The sequence below is a fragment of the Dicentrarchus labrax genome, unplaced genomic scaffold (assembly GCF_905237075.1).
Source record: "Dicentrarchus labrax unplaced genomic scaffold, dlabrax2021, whole genome shotgun sequence".
NCBI lineage: Eukaryota > Metazoa > Chordata > Actinopteri > Moronidae > Dicentrarchus > Dicentrarchus labrax.
The window spans coordinates 18,560,760-18,579,575 of NW_026136701.1; the positions used below are offsets into that span (position 1 = coordinate 18,560,760).

The following is an 18,816-nucleotide window of genomic DNA, read 5'->3' on the forward strand; positions in this document are numbered from 1 at the left end:
CTGTGCCATCGCTGTGTGAATGAGTGAATGTGAGCATGAAGCGCTTTGAGTGGTTACTTTTTTGTTGAAAATAAATTTTCCGTATCTTGATAAAAATAATTTTTGCTGGATGAGTCAATAAGATAAGGATCCAATCAGAGAATGCAGAGAAGTATTAAACTAATTGTCATTACTCTCTCTCTCTCTCTCTCTCTCTCTCTCTCTCTCTCTCTCTCTCTCTCTCCTGCAGGGAGAGCGTCAGGACCCGGATGTCGTTGAGGAAAGAAACGCTCAGGTGCAGCTGGAGAAAGCCAAGGTACTTTCTCACTGTTTCATCATGGTGTCAGTCGACCCGAGAGAGAGGTCTGCTCTCAAGGACATGGTTACATCACAGACAGGAAACATCAGATTAGCAGAACAATATTCTTCTATTAAAATGAGTCACTGCAGTCTTCTTCCTTGTCATATGTGCTCAGTGTCGGGAGAAGGAATGATTATTACTGATTGAGTGGCTGTTATGTTTTGTTTTATGATTTGCGTTGAGTTGGAAAAAGACATACATACATCTCTTACTCAAGTAGAAATACAGAAAGATACAGGTAGAAGTACTGATTCCACTTCTTTAGTAAGTAAAAGTGAAAAAGTACAGGCTCTGAAATGTACTCAAAGTATAAAAGTAAGAAGTACTCTCTTGGTTCCTCTGAAGGACGTTTTACCGGCTGTTTTCTGAAACTTCAAATAGGGTCGAGTCTTTTTCCTCTTTCAACTGTTTCGTGTTGTTACACCATTTTTGTCATGTTACGTTTACCATGCGTGATGTGTAGCTGTTTTGATGTTGGGAAGGTGTTCAACAATGCAAAGAGGAGTTTAAAAGTTGTCACTCACTCAAGTAAAGTACAGTTTTTTAGTGTCCTGAAAAGATATTTCTTAAAGGTCCAGTGTGTAACATTAAGGAGTCTGCATTGGCAGAAATGGAATATAATATACATACACTGAACAAAATTATAAATGCAACACTTTTGTTGAGCATCTTGATATGGCACACCTGTGAGGTGGATGGATTATCTCGGCAAAGGAGAAGTGCTCACTAACACAGATTCTGACAGATTAGTGAACAATATTTGAGAGAAATAGGTCTTTTGTGTACATAGAGAAAGTCTTAGATCTTTGAGTTCAGCTCATGATGAATGGGGGCAAAAACAATAATAATTTTGTTCAGTGTAACTATGTTTTCATAAGTGTATTATCACCTGAAAATAAGAATTGTTATGTTTTTGCTACCTTAGAATGAGCCTTTTATAACTATAACACTTTTATGCAGGCACCAGAATATCTCTCTCACACTTGGAAGAGGAGGGTGAAGCGAGGGAGGATTCTGCAACTACACCACTAAAAAGCACTAAATCCTACACACTGGTTTTTTAAAAGCACTTTGAAATCAAGTCAAGTTATTACAGGCGACTATTACAACCTTTTAAATGAAAATATTGCCAGAACGTCCCCTGTATTGCTATCACTGTTATACAGAGGGCCGGGTATCCACTTTTTTTCTTTCTGTTGGCATAATGACCTCAAAGTATACAAATATATCAGACTATCACAGCTGATATCAAACTGTTCCCCTCTCTCTTCTTTTCAAACATTGCCTGCTTGATACACGTCCCACTGAATATTGAATTAAATCCTCCCCCACAGATTTAATGTGCTCCCACTGGTGCTCTGTAATTAAGGCAGCAAAAACCCTCGGCCCGTCCCCTGCTGACCCCACAGCCTCTACCACAGCCTCATCTTTCCAAAGTGGAGTAATTAGCAGCTTGATCTGCATGCCGCTGACATTTGACTCTGATAGGATTACAACTCCAACAGGCATTCAACCAGAAGGAAGCATACTGTAGCTACTGCGCAGCGAAGAGAAAGATGCAATAGGCCTTTTTCACAGCAGACACTTTGATTTGTCATAGAAGGAAACAAGCAGATGTCACTAATAGCTCCATTTTAAGTGCCCCAGTAAGACATGACAGTGTGACAGTGATTTAAAAATACCAAAAACAAATACCTGAAGCCCCTTAATGGATTCATTAAGTTTATTATTGATTCTTGGCTTTTCCTACTCGTCAAAATGTCATTTTTATAATTTGTTTCAAAAAGCCATTACAGATTGTGCGAGTTGTGAAAGATACAAGAGGAGTGTTATTGTCAAGTTTAGTCAGTTTATTGATAGAAGACATTTAAAAACAACAAATATCAATATAGTATTTTAGAGAGAAATAATGGAATCACTCTCTTACTACGACACCCATGTTTATAAAGCATTATAATACATTATAGTACACATACTTTTAATGCATTATCCAACTATAATTATAGTTATAGGCACTCGTACATACATCAATCAAGCTTTATAACAATAAAAATAACACATTATAAAGCATTTAAGAATTACTTTAGACCAAGTATCCTAATAGTTCACAATTGCTGGTCGCTCACTGAAACTTTTTTTTTGCCAAGGTTCATAATATAATTCTTATAGCTGTAATATAACCATTTTATAATGGATTAAAACCCCAATTATAATGTGTTATAGTCACCATTATAACGCATTATAATGCTCTATAAACATAAATAATAAAATAATGTCAAAGATAACATATTCATATTCATCAATAAGCAAACTGAATCCTAAATCTATCCACGTATCTCTGGCTCATTTAAATAGCTTTGCTATGGTCTGACAACTGTCACAATGCTCATTTTACACTTCATTAGCCTGCACAGTTGTATATGTGCACATGATAGCAGTCAAAGCTGACGGGTGTTGCTGACACAGTGTCCAATTGGTTTTATTTTAACTTCATGATAATTACATAATGGGATTAATCCAGTATTGGTAGGCACTTATTACCAAAACACAGCCGTTAGCCTGTCACTAACACTCGGAGTAGCCACAACAACCTGTAGCTTCAGTTCAAATTGATTAGATTATCAGGCCATGAAGAACTTGATCTAAATGCGCTGCTGGGATTTAATGCACTTTATTGATTTTGGATGTTTAGATACTTGGATTGTTGCTTATTCATCAATGTGTTTTTATCTTTAATATCCCTTAGACATAATGTTTATAATTCTTCTAATGCTATATTGTGTTTGTATCCCTGTGGGTACCCATTAATAATTTTAGAGCACAATTTATTAACTTTGTGTCCAATTGTTTTTTTCTATATGACACTGGTTGGGTTCTGTATATTTGCAATATCTTATATCTTTTTTCAAATACAGTTTTGCATTCATTATTAATGTCTCTTAAATAAGGACGGTCAAATAGCTGTTTTCTCCCACTGCGGCAGTAGGGAAAATGTGTGTCTTCATTAGTTTCAGTTCTCCTTTACAATATCATTATTATTCTTGGTTATGGGGAAGACTGTTTTCAATGTGAAGATTCATTATAATGTATGTTATTAATCGTAATTGAGTGAAAAATGAATTGTGTGAAAATGTATACGTTGGTGAAATGTAGGGATTAAAGGTGACTGTGACATGCATTAGTAATATTATTTTGTATGTCCTGTGTCCCCAGTACAAACCTGTGGCATTCGCAGTACGTTGCAACTTCTCTTACACTCCAGCAGACGACGACAACGTTCCTGTACCGGGCCAGGCTGTCACCTTTGAGGCCAGAGATTTCCTCCATGTCAAAGAGGTTTGAAACACACACACTCACATCATGGAGTCTCACAGAGGTGGAATTAATATTATATTATATATTATTATATATAAGTACTATCCGTTAGGGCTTGTCAGAATGAATACATTTTTATTAAAGCAGGTGGATATCAGCCTTAAATGTACTTTTTTCTTTCTTTTTAATGACTAGAAGTTTAACAATGAGTGGTGGATCGGACGGCCGGTGAAGGAGGATGGTGTGGTGGGCTTCATCCCCAGTCCAGTCAATCTGGAAACCATTCTCATCAGAAGAGAAGTCCAGGCGAGGAAAGCTGCCAAGGCCTTAGCCAAGTATGTTTCACTTTTCCAGTAGCTTCAATACAACAGGGTTACGAACAAGCACACAAGCCCACGCTGTAGTGTGCTGACTTATCATGTAATCCTAATAATAATCTTTATTGGTCCAGCACACGTACAAACAAAACATCACTACAGAGTGAAACACAGAGGATTATATGACATTTTAGGTATTCAGCTGATGCTCTTTGAAAACATCCACAGATTAGTCAAACTGCATTTTGACCAGAGAGGTGTTATCAGTGTGAAAGGGTCACACCAGGAATTGTTTCGAGGATAGAAGCAAAGCAAGCTTGGCTGGATTAAACCTCAAGGGTGCACTATGGAAAAAATGAGGGCCCCAACTGACCCGCTTCTCTGCCACTCTTTGTGCATTAGTGTACTAAAAATTCAATGCACACAGCTACATTTTTGATCTGGTTCTTTATTAGAAAAATACTTAAACCAGCTACAAGAAACTTTTATTTCTTAGTTGATTATGGCGGCTCCTGTGGACAAAAGGTGGTAGTGTTTCCACCGCCTCATTTAATTGATTTCAAGGGCATGGAAGGCATTAAGAATAACTTCACAGAAATAGTCAATCCTCTTGCTGATAGTCTTGTTTGTTTATGTAGATAATATAGAGGCATCAGTATTAAATTAAGACTGTTTCATAACCAGTTAAAAACTGGAATAGTGGTAGGTTTAAAACTGTAATCTCAAGTAATCTAGTTACTTAAGGTAAGGGAGTTATTCATGGGTCACAGGGTCAGACTTTGTGAAACCTCACTTTTGAAGATAATTCCTGTATACACTAAATATTTCTACAACTGCAGTAACTTTTACATGTGCACAAAATATTTTCACACATGCACAAAATATTTCTATATAATAATCTATATCTCTCTATATATTATTAGAATCATGTCTTACCCTCGGATGTGTAAAACCTACAGGTTATCAACTTATTTTTAAATGATAAAAATGTGAAATTACGGTTATCTTATCAGTATTGGCCATGAGAAGCAGGTAGTTATCGGTTACCTATCGTGCATCCCTACTTACAGTATATTGCTGATGATATTTATCTTTTTTTAATACATTTTCTAGCGTTTTTGACGCATTAGTATTTATTTCAGCATGGTATAAAATTAACTTTCAAAGATGTGAAAGTAGAATGAGATTCAAAAGTAGGAATGTTTCCCTTATGTTCAGTCAGTGGGTTGTTTTTACTCTAATCAGTCTGGCAGGCATGAAAATCCACTACAGACTGAGAGATTTTGACTTGACCCAGTTAGGCTCAAAGAAACACATCTAGAGGATCTTGGAAATTTGGCAACTGTGTGTGCTGAATCACTTCAAGGGATTTACCCTCTATGTTTTATATAGCCGTGTCTTATAGAAGTAGATATACAATGAGTAAGAACAAATTATTATATTGCATAGAAACAGAGTGCATAGAGAGAGTGTGTTCACTGCGACTGAAACGTTGACATTTAGACTGTAGAGACGGACTTGTTTGTCTCCGTTTTTAGTGGGAAAGATCTGAGCTAATTTAGGACTGTTCTCTCATTTTAGCAAAGCAGCAAATCAAGTAGCTCAAGATATGAACTCAAAGAAATATACTCCTCCATCACAAGGTCAGTGTGTGTGCCAAAATGTGTACAAATATTTATTGTTGTCTATTTTTCTGATTATTGGTGAGTTAACATTAGATGCCTCTCTCATCCTTCTGTATGAACAGCCAATCAGCAGGTGAAAAAGAAACCGGTAAGTACCTGGAGATTTGTAATATATAACACATCAGTCTATAAAAAACCTTGGATTATAAAAAGCTTCATAAAACAATAGAAAAACAACTCAAATGTCATCAGTGTTCACTTCGTTTGCACTGCAAGCAACATGTTGGCGGGTGTTAAGATTGAGTGTGACTAATATGACTTTCTATAGCATTTTTTCCTGTGTTAACATGGCGAGGAAGAGAGTCAGATGCTGTTGAAGGCTCCAGCAAAAGTGTTAGTTTACTTTTTGATGTGGAGATATTATTTTTAGACATATTATTTTTATGCTCTAGCCAGTATAATGTGACATTTCTCGTGAAGTAAAAAACATCTGTAGCATTAGCACTACTTTGCCTGCACTATAAAGTGTAAAGGTTGCATCTACTGAACGTAACTCCACATCTGTTCTATATATTCAGTTAACCTGTAAGTAACTGTTATATACATTATTAAATAATCTGTCATTTTTTTCGGTAGTCAATAAAATCTCAAACAATAGTGAAAAATGCCCAGTGTAATTACCCGTTGCCCAAAATAATGACTTTCAATTGTTTGTTTTATCTGACCATAAGTCCAGAACTAAAGGATATTCAGTCAGCTATCATATTAAATGAATTCTTTTTTATTTTTGGGTATTTTTGCTTGATAAAAAAAAAACCAAAGCTGAGTAAATGCTGCAGTGGCCATGGGTTAAACTTCACCATCAGAGCTTGTTTACAGAAGATAAGATCCATTTAGAATTATTGAAGGAATCTGGCACTTAAGAGGGTAGTGATGTATTAATAATTAAAAAACATGCCAACACGTTTCAAATATTAAGCAGCTACAGACAAACAGAGAACTTATATACAAAACTTTAAGAGCCATTTATCTGAAGATGGATGCAACTGTCCTGTTCTTTTTGTCACAAAAAATGAACTTTTCAATAAAAAGTGATTATGATAAAATGTTGCTTGCAATGTAAACATTCATCCACAGACATTCACCTTTATCTCATATACTGAATAAAACTTTCTTTGTGGCCGTAGGGGGAGCAGGTGGCTATGTATGATGTAGTGCCTACAATGCGTCCTGTGGTTCTAATGGGACCATCACTGAAGGGCTTAGAGGTGAGTCTGCCACACTCTTCATGAGTTTCCTTTGACTTGTGAAGGGTCTAATATGCTGTAAAGCTGAGAAACACTAATCTAGTATCTCAAATAAACAGAGGTATTTCGTGTTAAACTTGAACAGAGAGTAATTTCATTTAAAATCCATGTTTCCTGTCTAATTCCAGGTTACAGATATGATGCAAAAAGCACTATTTGACTTTTTAAAACATCGATTTGAAGGCAGGTATGTTCTGATTTAAGTCCTCAGTGTCACATCTCTTGTGTGGAAATAAAAACATAATGAGAATCGCGACTGTGTAACAATCCCTGTTTCTCTGTCCCCCTCTCCAGAATTACTATTACACGAGTCACAGCAGACATCTCTCTGGCCAAACGGTCCATCCTCAACAACCCTGGCAAAAAGGCCTTAATGGACCGGTCGAACACGCGCTCCAATTTAGGTACATCAGGGTTTATCATCCCAATCTGAAGCCAGTAGTTGCACCACTTTTATCTGTTTGGAGAGTAAAGTGGTTGGGGTTTACCTCATCGGGACAATTCGGATAGTATCAGTAACAGAAAAGTACACAAAATTGACTTCTAAAATAACTTCTAGTAATTGCCTTTACTTTCATTGTGTTTTCCCCTTGTGGCAAACCTCACCCACTTGCAGCCCTAATTAGGTTTAAACAAGCAACTGATACTATCTGACCCAGGTCTGAAATGAATGTGTCAGACTTTCACTTTTTCTTTATTTCATGCTTTATCTCTGCTCACAAAATCTTTATACACTGAATAGATTATCCCTTATTTAACAGGATAATAATGTCACAGATTGTTGTATGCACTGCATTGACGACGAATACAGACACAATAATAGTTAGACATTTTGGGAGATACTCTCATTTGCTCTCTTGTCTATCGGTACCCCTCTCATGTTTGTATGAAAAATATGAAGCTACATTTAGCTTAGCATGAAGAGTAGAACCAGGGGGAGACAATATATTTTCATATTTAGCATGCAGATATGCGGATGATATACATTTTTAAATCTAACTCCGGCAAGAAAGCAAACATATTTCCAGAAGCAATCAGTAAATAAAGAAAACAGGCTGACGTAAGCAGACCGCTGGATTGTGTCTGTAAAGATTGTATGGTGCTTAGCGGATGGGTCTTTGCCCCGGTGACATTATGCTGTATAGGCTAAGCTTAATTCTACCTTATTTAATATTTAAAGAAAAGATGGGTGTCAAACAGAAGTGGGATAAGATTTACTTGGTTTTCTCTACTCTTGTCTTTCTCATTGCTCTCTCATCATCCCAGATGCTGCCGGTATGTATGACTGAAAGCACTGGTAGTCCATGTCTGTTTGAATGCGCCACCTTCCTTCATTTCTTCCTTTCATCACTTCACATCACTACCAACAGCCACTGTTTCCTGTGTAGAAATACACAGGAGCTGGCACAAGCAGATGTTCTTAGCTGTTTATATGTTTAGTGGGCTAACAGTAGGAATGTAACAGTATGTTGTGAAACAGTTAAATCTCAATGCAAATATAAGATTTAAAACGGTTAGATCAGGTGTCTCAAACTCAAATTGTCTTGGCCCCATTGCTCTTATGTCACCTCATACGTCAGTCTTCAACGTACTCATTCAAGTACTTCAAGCGAGGAAAATATTTCTGAAACTATTATGAAACTATTTCCATTTACTTACATCAAAAAATGCAAACAGCATTTTCCAAACATTTTTATTTATAATTTTTGTTTGTAAAGCCCCAAAGCTTGCTCTCTTCTTATCAACCTTTTGCACGCATTTGTAGGCACTTTGCCAATTTTTTTGTGCCAGACAAATTTTTTTGTTTTTATTTTAATTGTATACGAAATGGTAGTTTAAATTGATATGAAACAATTAGAAGAAAAGAAAAATCTTGCAGCCCAGACTATATTGTATTTTTGACATTATATCCCAGGCCAAAGGGAGGGGGGTGACGCTTTTTTACTATCTATCTATCTAGTGGCCAATCTTTAAATTACACATCCTGGTTAAGAAAATAAGAAACACATCACTTATTCAGGTAGTCTCATTAAACAGTTTTTCATCATAGGCCACATTTACAGATTTTTCACGTCTGTGTTTTTGGACTTGTCTTGTTTTCTACAATAGAATACAAATTATGACATGTTGTTTGTTTGTTTGTTGTGAATAATTAAGATGCAGAAAAAGGGTTGTTTTATAGTTTCAAAACCAATAAGCAATTTTGATATCACAAGCTCTCCACAAGGTCCATTTACTCTACTACTACTACTCCATATATGGAGTTTCCCACTTACCATGAAATTATAGATTGTAGATCAAATTTCCATTTTTTCGGAGCACTTTAAAGACTTCTCATCCATGTTTGCTATCTCTGCTGTGGAAGATTGTGTGATGCAATCGAAAGCTCCACTACGGCTGTCACAGTAAATAGTCATGTGGTGAGATTATTTTGTCAACTTCTGTTTTAAACATGAACTTTCTGTGTGGGTCTAACCTTCAAAATAAAAGATTTCTGATTCCTAATTTCTGCATCTTGATTTAATAAAATTGAGAAAAGCAAAACAATCCGCTGGCAATGAAAATACATACATAATAAACAATACATACATATTTGTGAAATTATAATACAAAGTTATGGGTCAATGATGTGAAAATATTTACTGTCAGTTTAGGAGTCAACTGTGAGATGTGGCATCTTGTTTTAAATGTTAACTGCACACAATTAATGTACATTAGATGTCAAAGTCATGCTTTTACTCTCTGCTGTTGCAGCCCAGATCCAGGGTGAGGTGGAGCGAATCTTTGAGCTCGCCCGCAGCCTGCAGCTGGTGGTTCTAGATGCAGACACAGTCAACCACCCTCTCCAGGTGGCCAAGACCTCCCTGGCACCGATCCTAGTCTATGTCAAGATCTCATCACCAAAAGTAAGCTTTACCAGAGAACCTGCTCCTTCTTTAGGACTAACTGCTCCTCAATATATTGTACTGTGTGTACACAATCCTGTAAAATAAGCCACTACAACCCCTTTTTCTTTCTTTCCCTGCTTCTTTTTTATCCCCCTTCTCTGAACTTCTGCTGTGTAGGTGTTAACAAGGCTGATCAAGACTAGAGGGAAATCACAGACCAAACATCTTAATGTTCAATTGGTGGCAGCAGACAAGCTCGCCCAATGCCCCTCGGTGAGTGCCATCTAGTGGCCACTGGCTGAAATTGGTGCAGTGGTAGTTAATGTTCAGTAATACTGCATTTGATCTGGAATACATGGGCTGTTATCATGTCATGTTATACATTTAAACATTTCAGTTGTTCAACAGTATACATTTGGCTTTGTGTCTTGTTAAACTGGTAATTGGGAAATGGGAATTTAGGGGGTTTAGCAACTTGGGGGGAATTTATATTCTACAAAATGACACATGATGGGTATATCTTTAGGCAGAATCCCGTATTTTTAGACTGTGTATTTAAGATCTTCTATTAGGCAAAAAATAATGTGAGGGAGAGCAGCACTGACAACATTTAGGCCTTCATGTAGGGAAATAAAACCTTAAATCAAACAGCGAACTGAATTAATAAAATATGAGAAATTTAGACTTTTCGCTGTTGGTGTCCATACATTACCTCAGTGTTTTATAATTCTCGTTTTTTTTGCATTCTATTGATTAGTGTTATAGAGTAAAATTCAGCATATTATCCTCTGATGACACTGAATGGTCAGTTTTATAGAGAGAGGAACTTCACTGTTCATGTGGGTGTCCTCTTTTGAGATGACTTTATTTCCTTACATTTCCTTATCTGAATATCATTGCAAGACCTAATTAATAGACTTACATGATTACCAGAAGAGTGTTTTTTTAAAGCCCACACACACTTCTGCCACTTTATCGATGGTGTCACAGTTTATATTTTAAACTCCTTTGTTTGTTTCCTACTGTTAGCTTTTTATAACCGTCATTGTTCTCTTTTTCTTGTAGGAAATGTTTGATGTCATCTTAGATGAGAACCAGCTAACTGATGCTTGTGAGCACATTGCTGATTATCTGGAGTCTTACTGGAGAGCCACTCATCCACCAGAGATGGAGCCTGCCAACGCACTAGTGGCTCAGCTGGCTGAGAATACACTGCCCACCAGTCCTTCAGCAATACCGGTACACAAATTACAGACACATACATGGGAAGTTATAGGATATAATATCGTTTTCATATTGTCATCTCATCTCATTCCACTCATCTCATCTGTACAGTCTGTTGAATGTAGAACAAATGTTTGTATAGTAAATTATGAGCTCAGCAAGAGTGTTTTATAGACAGCGGAACTTCACGGTGTGCTGCATGCATCTGCATTTGTTTCCATTCATCTAACATTTTCATTTCATTTCTCCTCATCCTACTCTATTGGAAAGTTGAAGAAGAAATGAGATAGGTCTGCCTCTGGTGAGTGAGATAAATTCTATTTCTGCTGAGTTTTCACCAATGCACCGCAGTAATAGAGATGAGTTACAGAAGCACCGTCTTTAGAAATTAGCTAGAAAAAACATCTGTTTACAAACAATCCAGGATGCAGAGCATACATTGTTGTGATAGCTTATATGTGGATTCATTTTTATTATTTAGAAACTGAAAACTGAATTTACTTTTTACATATATATACTGCCCTCATCATTGCATTTCTAAAACTTTTTTGATAGAAATAGGTGCGCTAGCTATCAAGTTATCAAAAAAATATAAAAAGTTAAAACTGGATCAGCTAATTAATAGTGAAAATAAACAGCTGTGGATAAGCCTGGGGCAGTAGTGTGGTAGTGTGTGTATGTGTGTGTGTGTGTGTGTGTGTGTGTGTGTGTGTGTGTGTGTGTGTGTGTGTGTGTGTGTGTGTGTGAGTAATTGCACAGGGCAGCACTGAGTGACCCAGGGTCCCATGATAAAACTGAATATTATCATCCAAAAATACTCAAATTGCCTCTGGTGTGATTGCCAGTTTTAGGCTCTTGAGGACCAGCTGCCTCCCTAACAGCAGCTGTGTATGTGTGTATGTGTGTATGTGTGTATGTGTGAATGTGTACATATGGACAGTGTAGGGAGTAACGTGTTAAACAAGTAATGTATTACTTTGTTACTATGTCAAGTAACCAGTGCCTAAACTGGATGAAAAAGGTACCAGTACCCTAATTCAGGACAACCCTAACCACAACATAACCATTTAACTATAAGGGCATTTTCAGCGCTGTTTTCTCTGTGCTGAGCTTTGTTATGTTGTTTTTGTTTTTTTGTTGTTGTTTTAGCTGTGTTTTTACAAAGGTTTACTTCTGTTCCCTATTCATATTCCACCCCGGCTCTGCCTCTAATTAGTTCTGACTTTTTTTTCTAACCATAACAATCTCTGCGTTAACACCTTAATTAAGTGTTAATTGCCTGTCCAAGCCTATTTGTTCCCTCTCTGGAAGAGAGCCTTCATTATGCTGTTATTCTTAAAATTCTAAAGTCTTGCAAAAGTAGCGTAATCAGGAATAGTACATTTGAAAGTAACTTGACCAACTCTGTTTTTTTGTTAAACTAAGCTTTCTATAAATGCGTGTCATTTACATGGATGTATTTGACCATTACGTTGTACTTTTCTGTCCTAGGATGGGCAGAAAAACAAGAAGTCGGCTGCCCCTAAGAGGAAGGGTTCTAGGGAGAACCATCTAGACCAGGATCCCCCTTCAGCCCCAGCACAGGAAGAGAGGGCTGAGGAGGGCCAAAGAGAGGAGGAAGAGCGACTCCTGAGGACTGAACCAAAGAGACCCCAGCACACCCACCACAATCACCATCACCACCACCATCACCGCCGTGTGGAGCATCACAGCCACACTCAGCACAACCAAACATCTGGTGCCATGGAAGTACAGTCGAGCAGGGATTATAGCCAGAGGCTGCCACGCAGACACCTGCCTGAGGAGAGGGAGGAAGAGGTGGAGGATGTGGTGGAGGAGGATGAGGAGGAGACTCGCTATAACCACCGGGGCCATAACCACCACCATCACAACAGCAACCATCACCACCATCACCACCACCACCACCAACATCACCGTGGGAACAGCCAGCCACACGTCGGGGAAGACTATGAGCAGGAGCACAATGAGCGCAACCGGCAGCACAGGCACCACCAGCATATTCCACCACGGACACACCAGAAGGATCACTATCCTGCACACAATCATCACAACTACCACCACTACCACGGCAGAGACAGAGACAGAGACAGAGACAGAGAAAGACACAAGGACAGGGAAAGAGACAGAGACAGGGACAGAGATAGGGATCGAGGCAGAGATAGAGACAGAGATGCTCGACAATGGCACAGGGACTCCTATATACACTAGTGACTGTGTTGTTTCTTCCGTGGGTTGGTGCATGGTTTCTATGCTGCTCAAGTAACAATGCACTAATGGATGGGGCAGAGTGGTGTGTCATCTTTGTAGACAATGTTTCTCCTCGTATTGTTTGCCATTTTTTTTATTATTCCACTCTGACACTCATGCTGACACACTTTCTCCTTTCTTGTTCTTCACCCAAATGAATAGTATCTCTTTTGTCTGTCATATTTTCACATGGCTCTATCTGTGTGTATTTTTGCACAAACATTAGTCAAGATAAATGCAACAGGGTGCTCATGCTGCATCTGTTCTAAAGGTTTTCATTTTGCATTGGTCACACAAATGTACGGAAGCCAAGGACGGTCAAGGTTGCTGTTATCTCAGGATAAAATGTTTGTTTTCTTGTGATAACAGGATGATTCAGAGTTGCTTGTACACTTAGCTAAAACTAATGCTGTGTAATGCAACAGTCCAGCAATATATCCTACCTTTATAAAGGTTATTATGATCAGTTTTTGTGTTGAATTGTATTGCATTGTTTCTGTTTATGAGGCTCTAGAAGCACTTCACACCAGATGACTTCTGGGTGTTGTTCTGATTGTGCAAAGTGAGAGATAGTAGAGAAGAGTCTGCGATAGAGGGGGCCTTTTTCACACTGTTCAATTCAACAGCGTCTCAAACTACATCGTCCAAAATGACCATCCAGATGAATCAATACTTAGCTAGGTGTACCTAATAAACTGGCAACTGACTGTATTTTGAGAAAAACAAAACATCCTCTTCCTGAGATGTCTCCAAAAAGTTATTTTCCCAACATAGCAAAATAAACATCTTGTTAAAACTATAAATAAAACTATAACTAAATAATTAGTCGATTGAGACGATAATATTCAGCAAATATTTTAATAGTTGATTAATCGTAATCAGCATCTTTTCTAGAAAAGAATTTATAAATATAATTGTAAATTGGATTGTCTTTGGCTTTTGGACTGTTGGTCGCACAAAAAAAGTTATTTTACAATTTTATTTCACCTTTTCATTGTTTTTGATGTTTTATAAACTACATGGTTAATTGATTAATCAAGAAAGTAATCAGCAGATTAATGGATTATGAAAATATTTAGTTGTAGCCCAAAACTGGTTATCATGAAATAAAATCTCTGTTATCCGGACATAACAAAATATTTAACTTAAAATAAAATAAAATTATTGAAACTGTTCTCGGCTTCCATACAATGAATGCATTTTATAATTTGTGTTTCTACAATGGGAAGTTTTGTCTAATCCAATGGTCAAATAACTGTGGGGAACAACGGACGTTTGTGTTTCAGTGTCACATCTGACTCTGCCCTCATGTGTTTAAATTGGTGTATATCTTCAAAATTAAACAATTTATTTTAAACATAAACATAAACTATTTTTCTACATGATTCTAAAGGGAAGTCATACTTTGCTTCCTACTTTTTAAAATGGTGTTCAAGCATATTTATTGACTTGCATCTGCTCTGTCTGGAAGCATGAAAAATATTTTGGTGACACTGACCTATGCTATATGCTGGATACTCTATGCATCTTCTTGTGATAAAATATATTGCTTGAATACAATCTCTATGCATTTGTACATACTTCATAATTGCCTTGTTAGGTAAATGTAAGTAGAACCAGAGAGCCTGTTGCACTGTTTGGTAGAACTTGACCTACTGTGTATGATTGCTTTGAGGTGATGAGACTGAATTGACTCTCTTCCTTTCCAAATGATTGCTTTTTTTTTTTTTTTTTGTACAGCATTCAGAAGTTAATTTTGACAAATGTGCATTCTATTGTTGAAATGTCATTAAAATGTAAAACGAAGAATGTGGTAAGTGACATTTTATTTGAAAATGTCAGCACCTCCTTCACCTTTTCCTGTCCAGACCACTAAAATTGTCCCTTAACTAATTTAAAACTGAAACGTATCCCATCTCAAAGCAGACAGTGAAAACATAAAGCCAGTATACCAATTAAACAAACCCCTGTTTACAGACTACAGCTAACCTACTGCTGCCTGACGGATATGACAGTGGTACTGATCTTTTCCTACAAACAAGTAGGTCTTGTGGTTTTGCTATGTAATGTTTGAGGATTTCAGCCTTGTACTTTTATTCTGTTCAGTCCAATTTACAGAGGAGCCTGGAGATTCACAGCCAGCAGGTCGATTTAAACCTGTGACCACTCATTTTGCTGGCTAGCCAGTTTGGCAGCATCACAACCCCATAGTGTGTCTCAGCTCCATTACAGTTAATTTGTTGAGAAACAACCTTGACGGAGACATTAACTATTCCGACGAAGTCGGTAGGAGTTGTCGATTCAGAAAGGAGTCTGGGAGAAACAGATCTGTTTTGGGTGAGAAATTAGATGGGAAGCATTGAGGTTTTTTTTTCCATTTATTTCCACTTTCCTGACCGTGTGACACAAGAAACATGACCTCATTTGTACGAGAGGGAGGTTTATACTAAAATCAGTTTATGTCAAGATAGTTCAGTCACACTTAAAACTTCTTTTGGCCACTTGAGGGCATTAAAACATAAACATAAAACACAACATTAGCAGCAGATTCAGGTTGTAATTCTTCAGTGACCCCTTGTACAGTGTCAGTTGATACACTGTTAGTGTAAATTGTATTTAGCCACTTTAAATCTATATAAATTTAATATGATAGGTTCCTGCATATACAGTACACAATGTTTTTATCCAGTTTAGCATAATTATGTAGGCTACATACAATAAATACATTAAAATAAATCTTGTCTAACACTGTCTAGTAAACAATATATTCAAAGATACAAGTGTCCATTAGGCAACAAACCCAGACCCCCTACAATGCAGTTTTCCCATCAAAAAATATCCAGAATTACTAGAAACAGCCTACTATTATTAATCACTATGACTTCAATAAAAAGACTGACTTTGTTTATATATTTTATACTGTCAACAACAGGTGCTTCTTATTGTGTTGTCAGGACAAGGTCTTCCTCACTTTTTATTGTGTTTCGATAAAATGTGTAAAACATCGCCCCCGGGGTGAAACGGCTTCATAAACGGAATCCAGTCTGTGTGGAGAAAGATGGTATTGCACCCTGAGCTCCTTTCTGATAGGGATCTCAGGTGAAGTTGGCATCCTTTGATTAGAAGTATTAGCACAAACTAGATGCGCCAGCGAATAAGTATCTAGAAAAGAAACCCTGAAGTGAATTTTGAAGCTAGTTGTTATCTGGTCTCACAACAAACTTGAAAAAGTTAACAACTCATTTGATATTAAGGGAAACAACTGGGAGAGTTAACGGTAGCGTTGGGTAACTTGTGTTCCAGTATTGTTAGTCATGGAGCTAACGTTTAGTGTTTCTGATCAACAAGTGCACTGAGACATTACATGTCACTGATATATCATCTCCATGTCGGGAAGGACAATGCATTTCAAAAGACGTGAGTCAGATACAACTTGTAGAAATCTGTGTGTCTCAGCAGCTTCCTCCGTGTTTGTGTATTTAACCCCTAGCTGTGTTTTTTTTTGTTGTTGTTGTTGTTGTTGTTGTTGTTGCTGTTGCTGTTGCTGTTCTGCAGGGACAGAGCCTAAAGGATTGTGTTATAACTTGGGGAGATTTATTGTCACCTGTTGCAGAAGATCTGTTAGTTAGCTGTGAGGGTGGCTTACTCTTTTGTTTGTGTCTTTAATCTATATTTTAGTATTATAAGTCCTTAACACCACCACAACAACAACAACAACAACAACAGTGTTTTATATTGTACTTTACCCCTGTATGTTCTTGTGCAAGCACCATGGGACCTGCCTGAAATTGTGAGGTGTAAAATTTTGTATTTATTTATTTATTGTTTGTTTGTTTGTTTATTTTGTGAGAACTGCTGTGGTATGTGCAGTGAGCTCAATGTAAAGCTCTTGGTCCGTGAGAGCGAGCCCTGTTTCATTCTTGCCTTCCCACTTTTGGAGTTCACTGTTTTTAATGATAGAGGCTTATTTCACCTCCCACACTTCTCCCCCTGGACTCCCAGTGTAGGGAGCATGTAGGAGGAGCACCAGTTGTCCAGCATATGTCCCTGCAGTGGTTGTTAGTCTGTAGTTGAAATGGTCAATCTGTAGAGAGACAATGTTGTAGAAGGACCCAGAAAATCCATGAAACAACTGTACAGTGTGTCACTGGGGTTGTTTAGGTTGTGGCTAATAAGATTTTATATTATTTGGACAACAATACTGACAGTATTTACACACAAGTTTGCACACAACAACACAGTTACAACCATCCCATGTCTGTAAAATATGGATACAAAAAGTACAACGGCAGTAACAAATATACAAAAATGTATACAACACAGGTGACCTCACACTGACAGCATACACAATGACACACGGTAATGGACACAACTAAACTCACACAAACTCAAAATTAAACATTTCTATACTTTACAGAAACCAAACATTGTAACTCAAAAGGAGCACAAAGGCTGGTTAGAAGTTTTCTTCCTTATTAGAATTCTTGTGAAGTGTTTTACAGAAGAAGACCTTATCCATTCATTTCTCACAGAGAGTCACTATTAATAGCATTGACACGTATTGTCTCATCATGACTTTTTTCTGTGTTGTCTCAGATTCTAGACTCACATTTTACTTCAGACGATCAAGGGGGGGAAATGATCCCAAATGCTGATATTTGAACACTCTAGTTGATTACACATTGCATTCCTGGAACAATGTGTACTACATGGATGTATGGCATTGCATAATATACAGCCAATGAGGCAAACAGAAAGTACCACTATCATGCTCCAGTAAATGATCTTTAAGTCATAACCAGAATACGCAGTTAACAAACACATGAACCAGAGGAAACTATTCTGATTTTTGATTTTGATAATTATCCATATTTTTTTTATACTTTTAACAGTGGTTGCCATTTAAATAACCTCCATTTATTCCACATACTCAAATACAGTAGTATTCATGATTTTATTTTTGGTTTATGAATACAATTCCTTTTTTTCGTATTCATCATAAGTGAAGACGGAGAAGCAGATGTGATACAAGTTGCGGTTGAAACAGCCAAGCATGAGTCACACATATTCTAGATAACATTGCGGTTAGCTGTTTGGAAATTCTTGTAAGTTTCAAGTTCACTGGGCAAATGGTGCAATATTGGCAACAGAGGAGCTAACACAAATACAGACTTATGTCTCTATTATGAGTGAATGTTGGACCTTCTCGAGAATTAAGAGACAGAAAGTCTCATATGCTTTAAATCTTTTTGTGGTTAAATCATTTTTTTGTCTATCATGTAGGGATGAAAAATTTTCGGCCGAAAACGCATTTTTGGTTTTTGGCCGAAATACTTTTATCACCGAAACAACACGGCTGAAACAGAAAGTTGTGATGACGTAAACAGAACTGCGGCCAGCACACGCTTGTCTGGATAAGCGCCAACATGTCTGCGGTGTGGACGTATTTCAATATATCTGAGAAAGACCCACGGATAGCGATTTGCAAAACGTGTAATGCTGAAATTTCAAGAGGGGGTGCATCTGCAAAGA

The 18,816-nt window shown here is 37.4% G+C and overlaps 1 protein-coding gene across 4 annotated transcripts in view; it reads left to right on the forward strand.

The window, feature by feature from the left end:
• Nucleotides 1-15,093, forward strand: part of cacnb2b (calcium channel, voltage-dependent, beta 2b) — a 40,341-nt gene extending 25,248 nt beyond the window's left edge. For 3 of the 4 annotated variants that reach the window (XM_051410258.1, XM_051410268.1, XM_051410277.1), the window contains exons 2-13: nucleotides 230-295; nucleotides 3,554-3,676; nucleotides 3,851-3,990; nucleotides 5,554-5,615; nucleotides 5,720-5,745; nucleotides 6,785-6,865; nucleotides 7,033-7,091; nucleotides 7,199-7,308; nucleotides 9,659-9,810; nucleotides 9,970-10,065; nucleotides 10,858-11,031; nucleotides 12,508-15,093. In XM_051410258.1, coding sequence (XP_051266218.1) covers nucleotides 230-295; nucleotides 3,554-3,676; nucleotides 3,851-3,990; nucleotides 5,554-5,615; nucleotides 5,720-5,745; nucleotides 6,785-6,865; nucleotides 7,033-7,091; nucleotides 7,199-7,308; nucleotides 9,659-9,810; nucleotides 9,970-10,065; nucleotides 10,858-11,031; nucleotides 12,508-13,245 — 1,827 coding nt within the window. In that variant the 3' untranslated portion in view covers nucleotides 13,246-15,093. Of the gene's footprint in view, nucleotides 1-229; nucleotides 296-3,553; nucleotides 3,677-3,850; nucleotides 3,991-5,553; nucleotides 5,616-5,719; nucleotides 5,746-6,784; nucleotides 6,866-7,032; nucleotides 7,092-7,198; nucleotides 7,309-9,658; nucleotides 9,811-9,969; nucleotides 10,066-10,857; nucleotides 11,032-11,286; nucleotides 11,318-12,507 lie in introns of all 4 variants that reach the window. The other variant, XM_051410285.1, reaches the window with a different exon arrangement.
• Nucleotides 15,094-18,816: the final 3,723 nt, after the last annotated feature.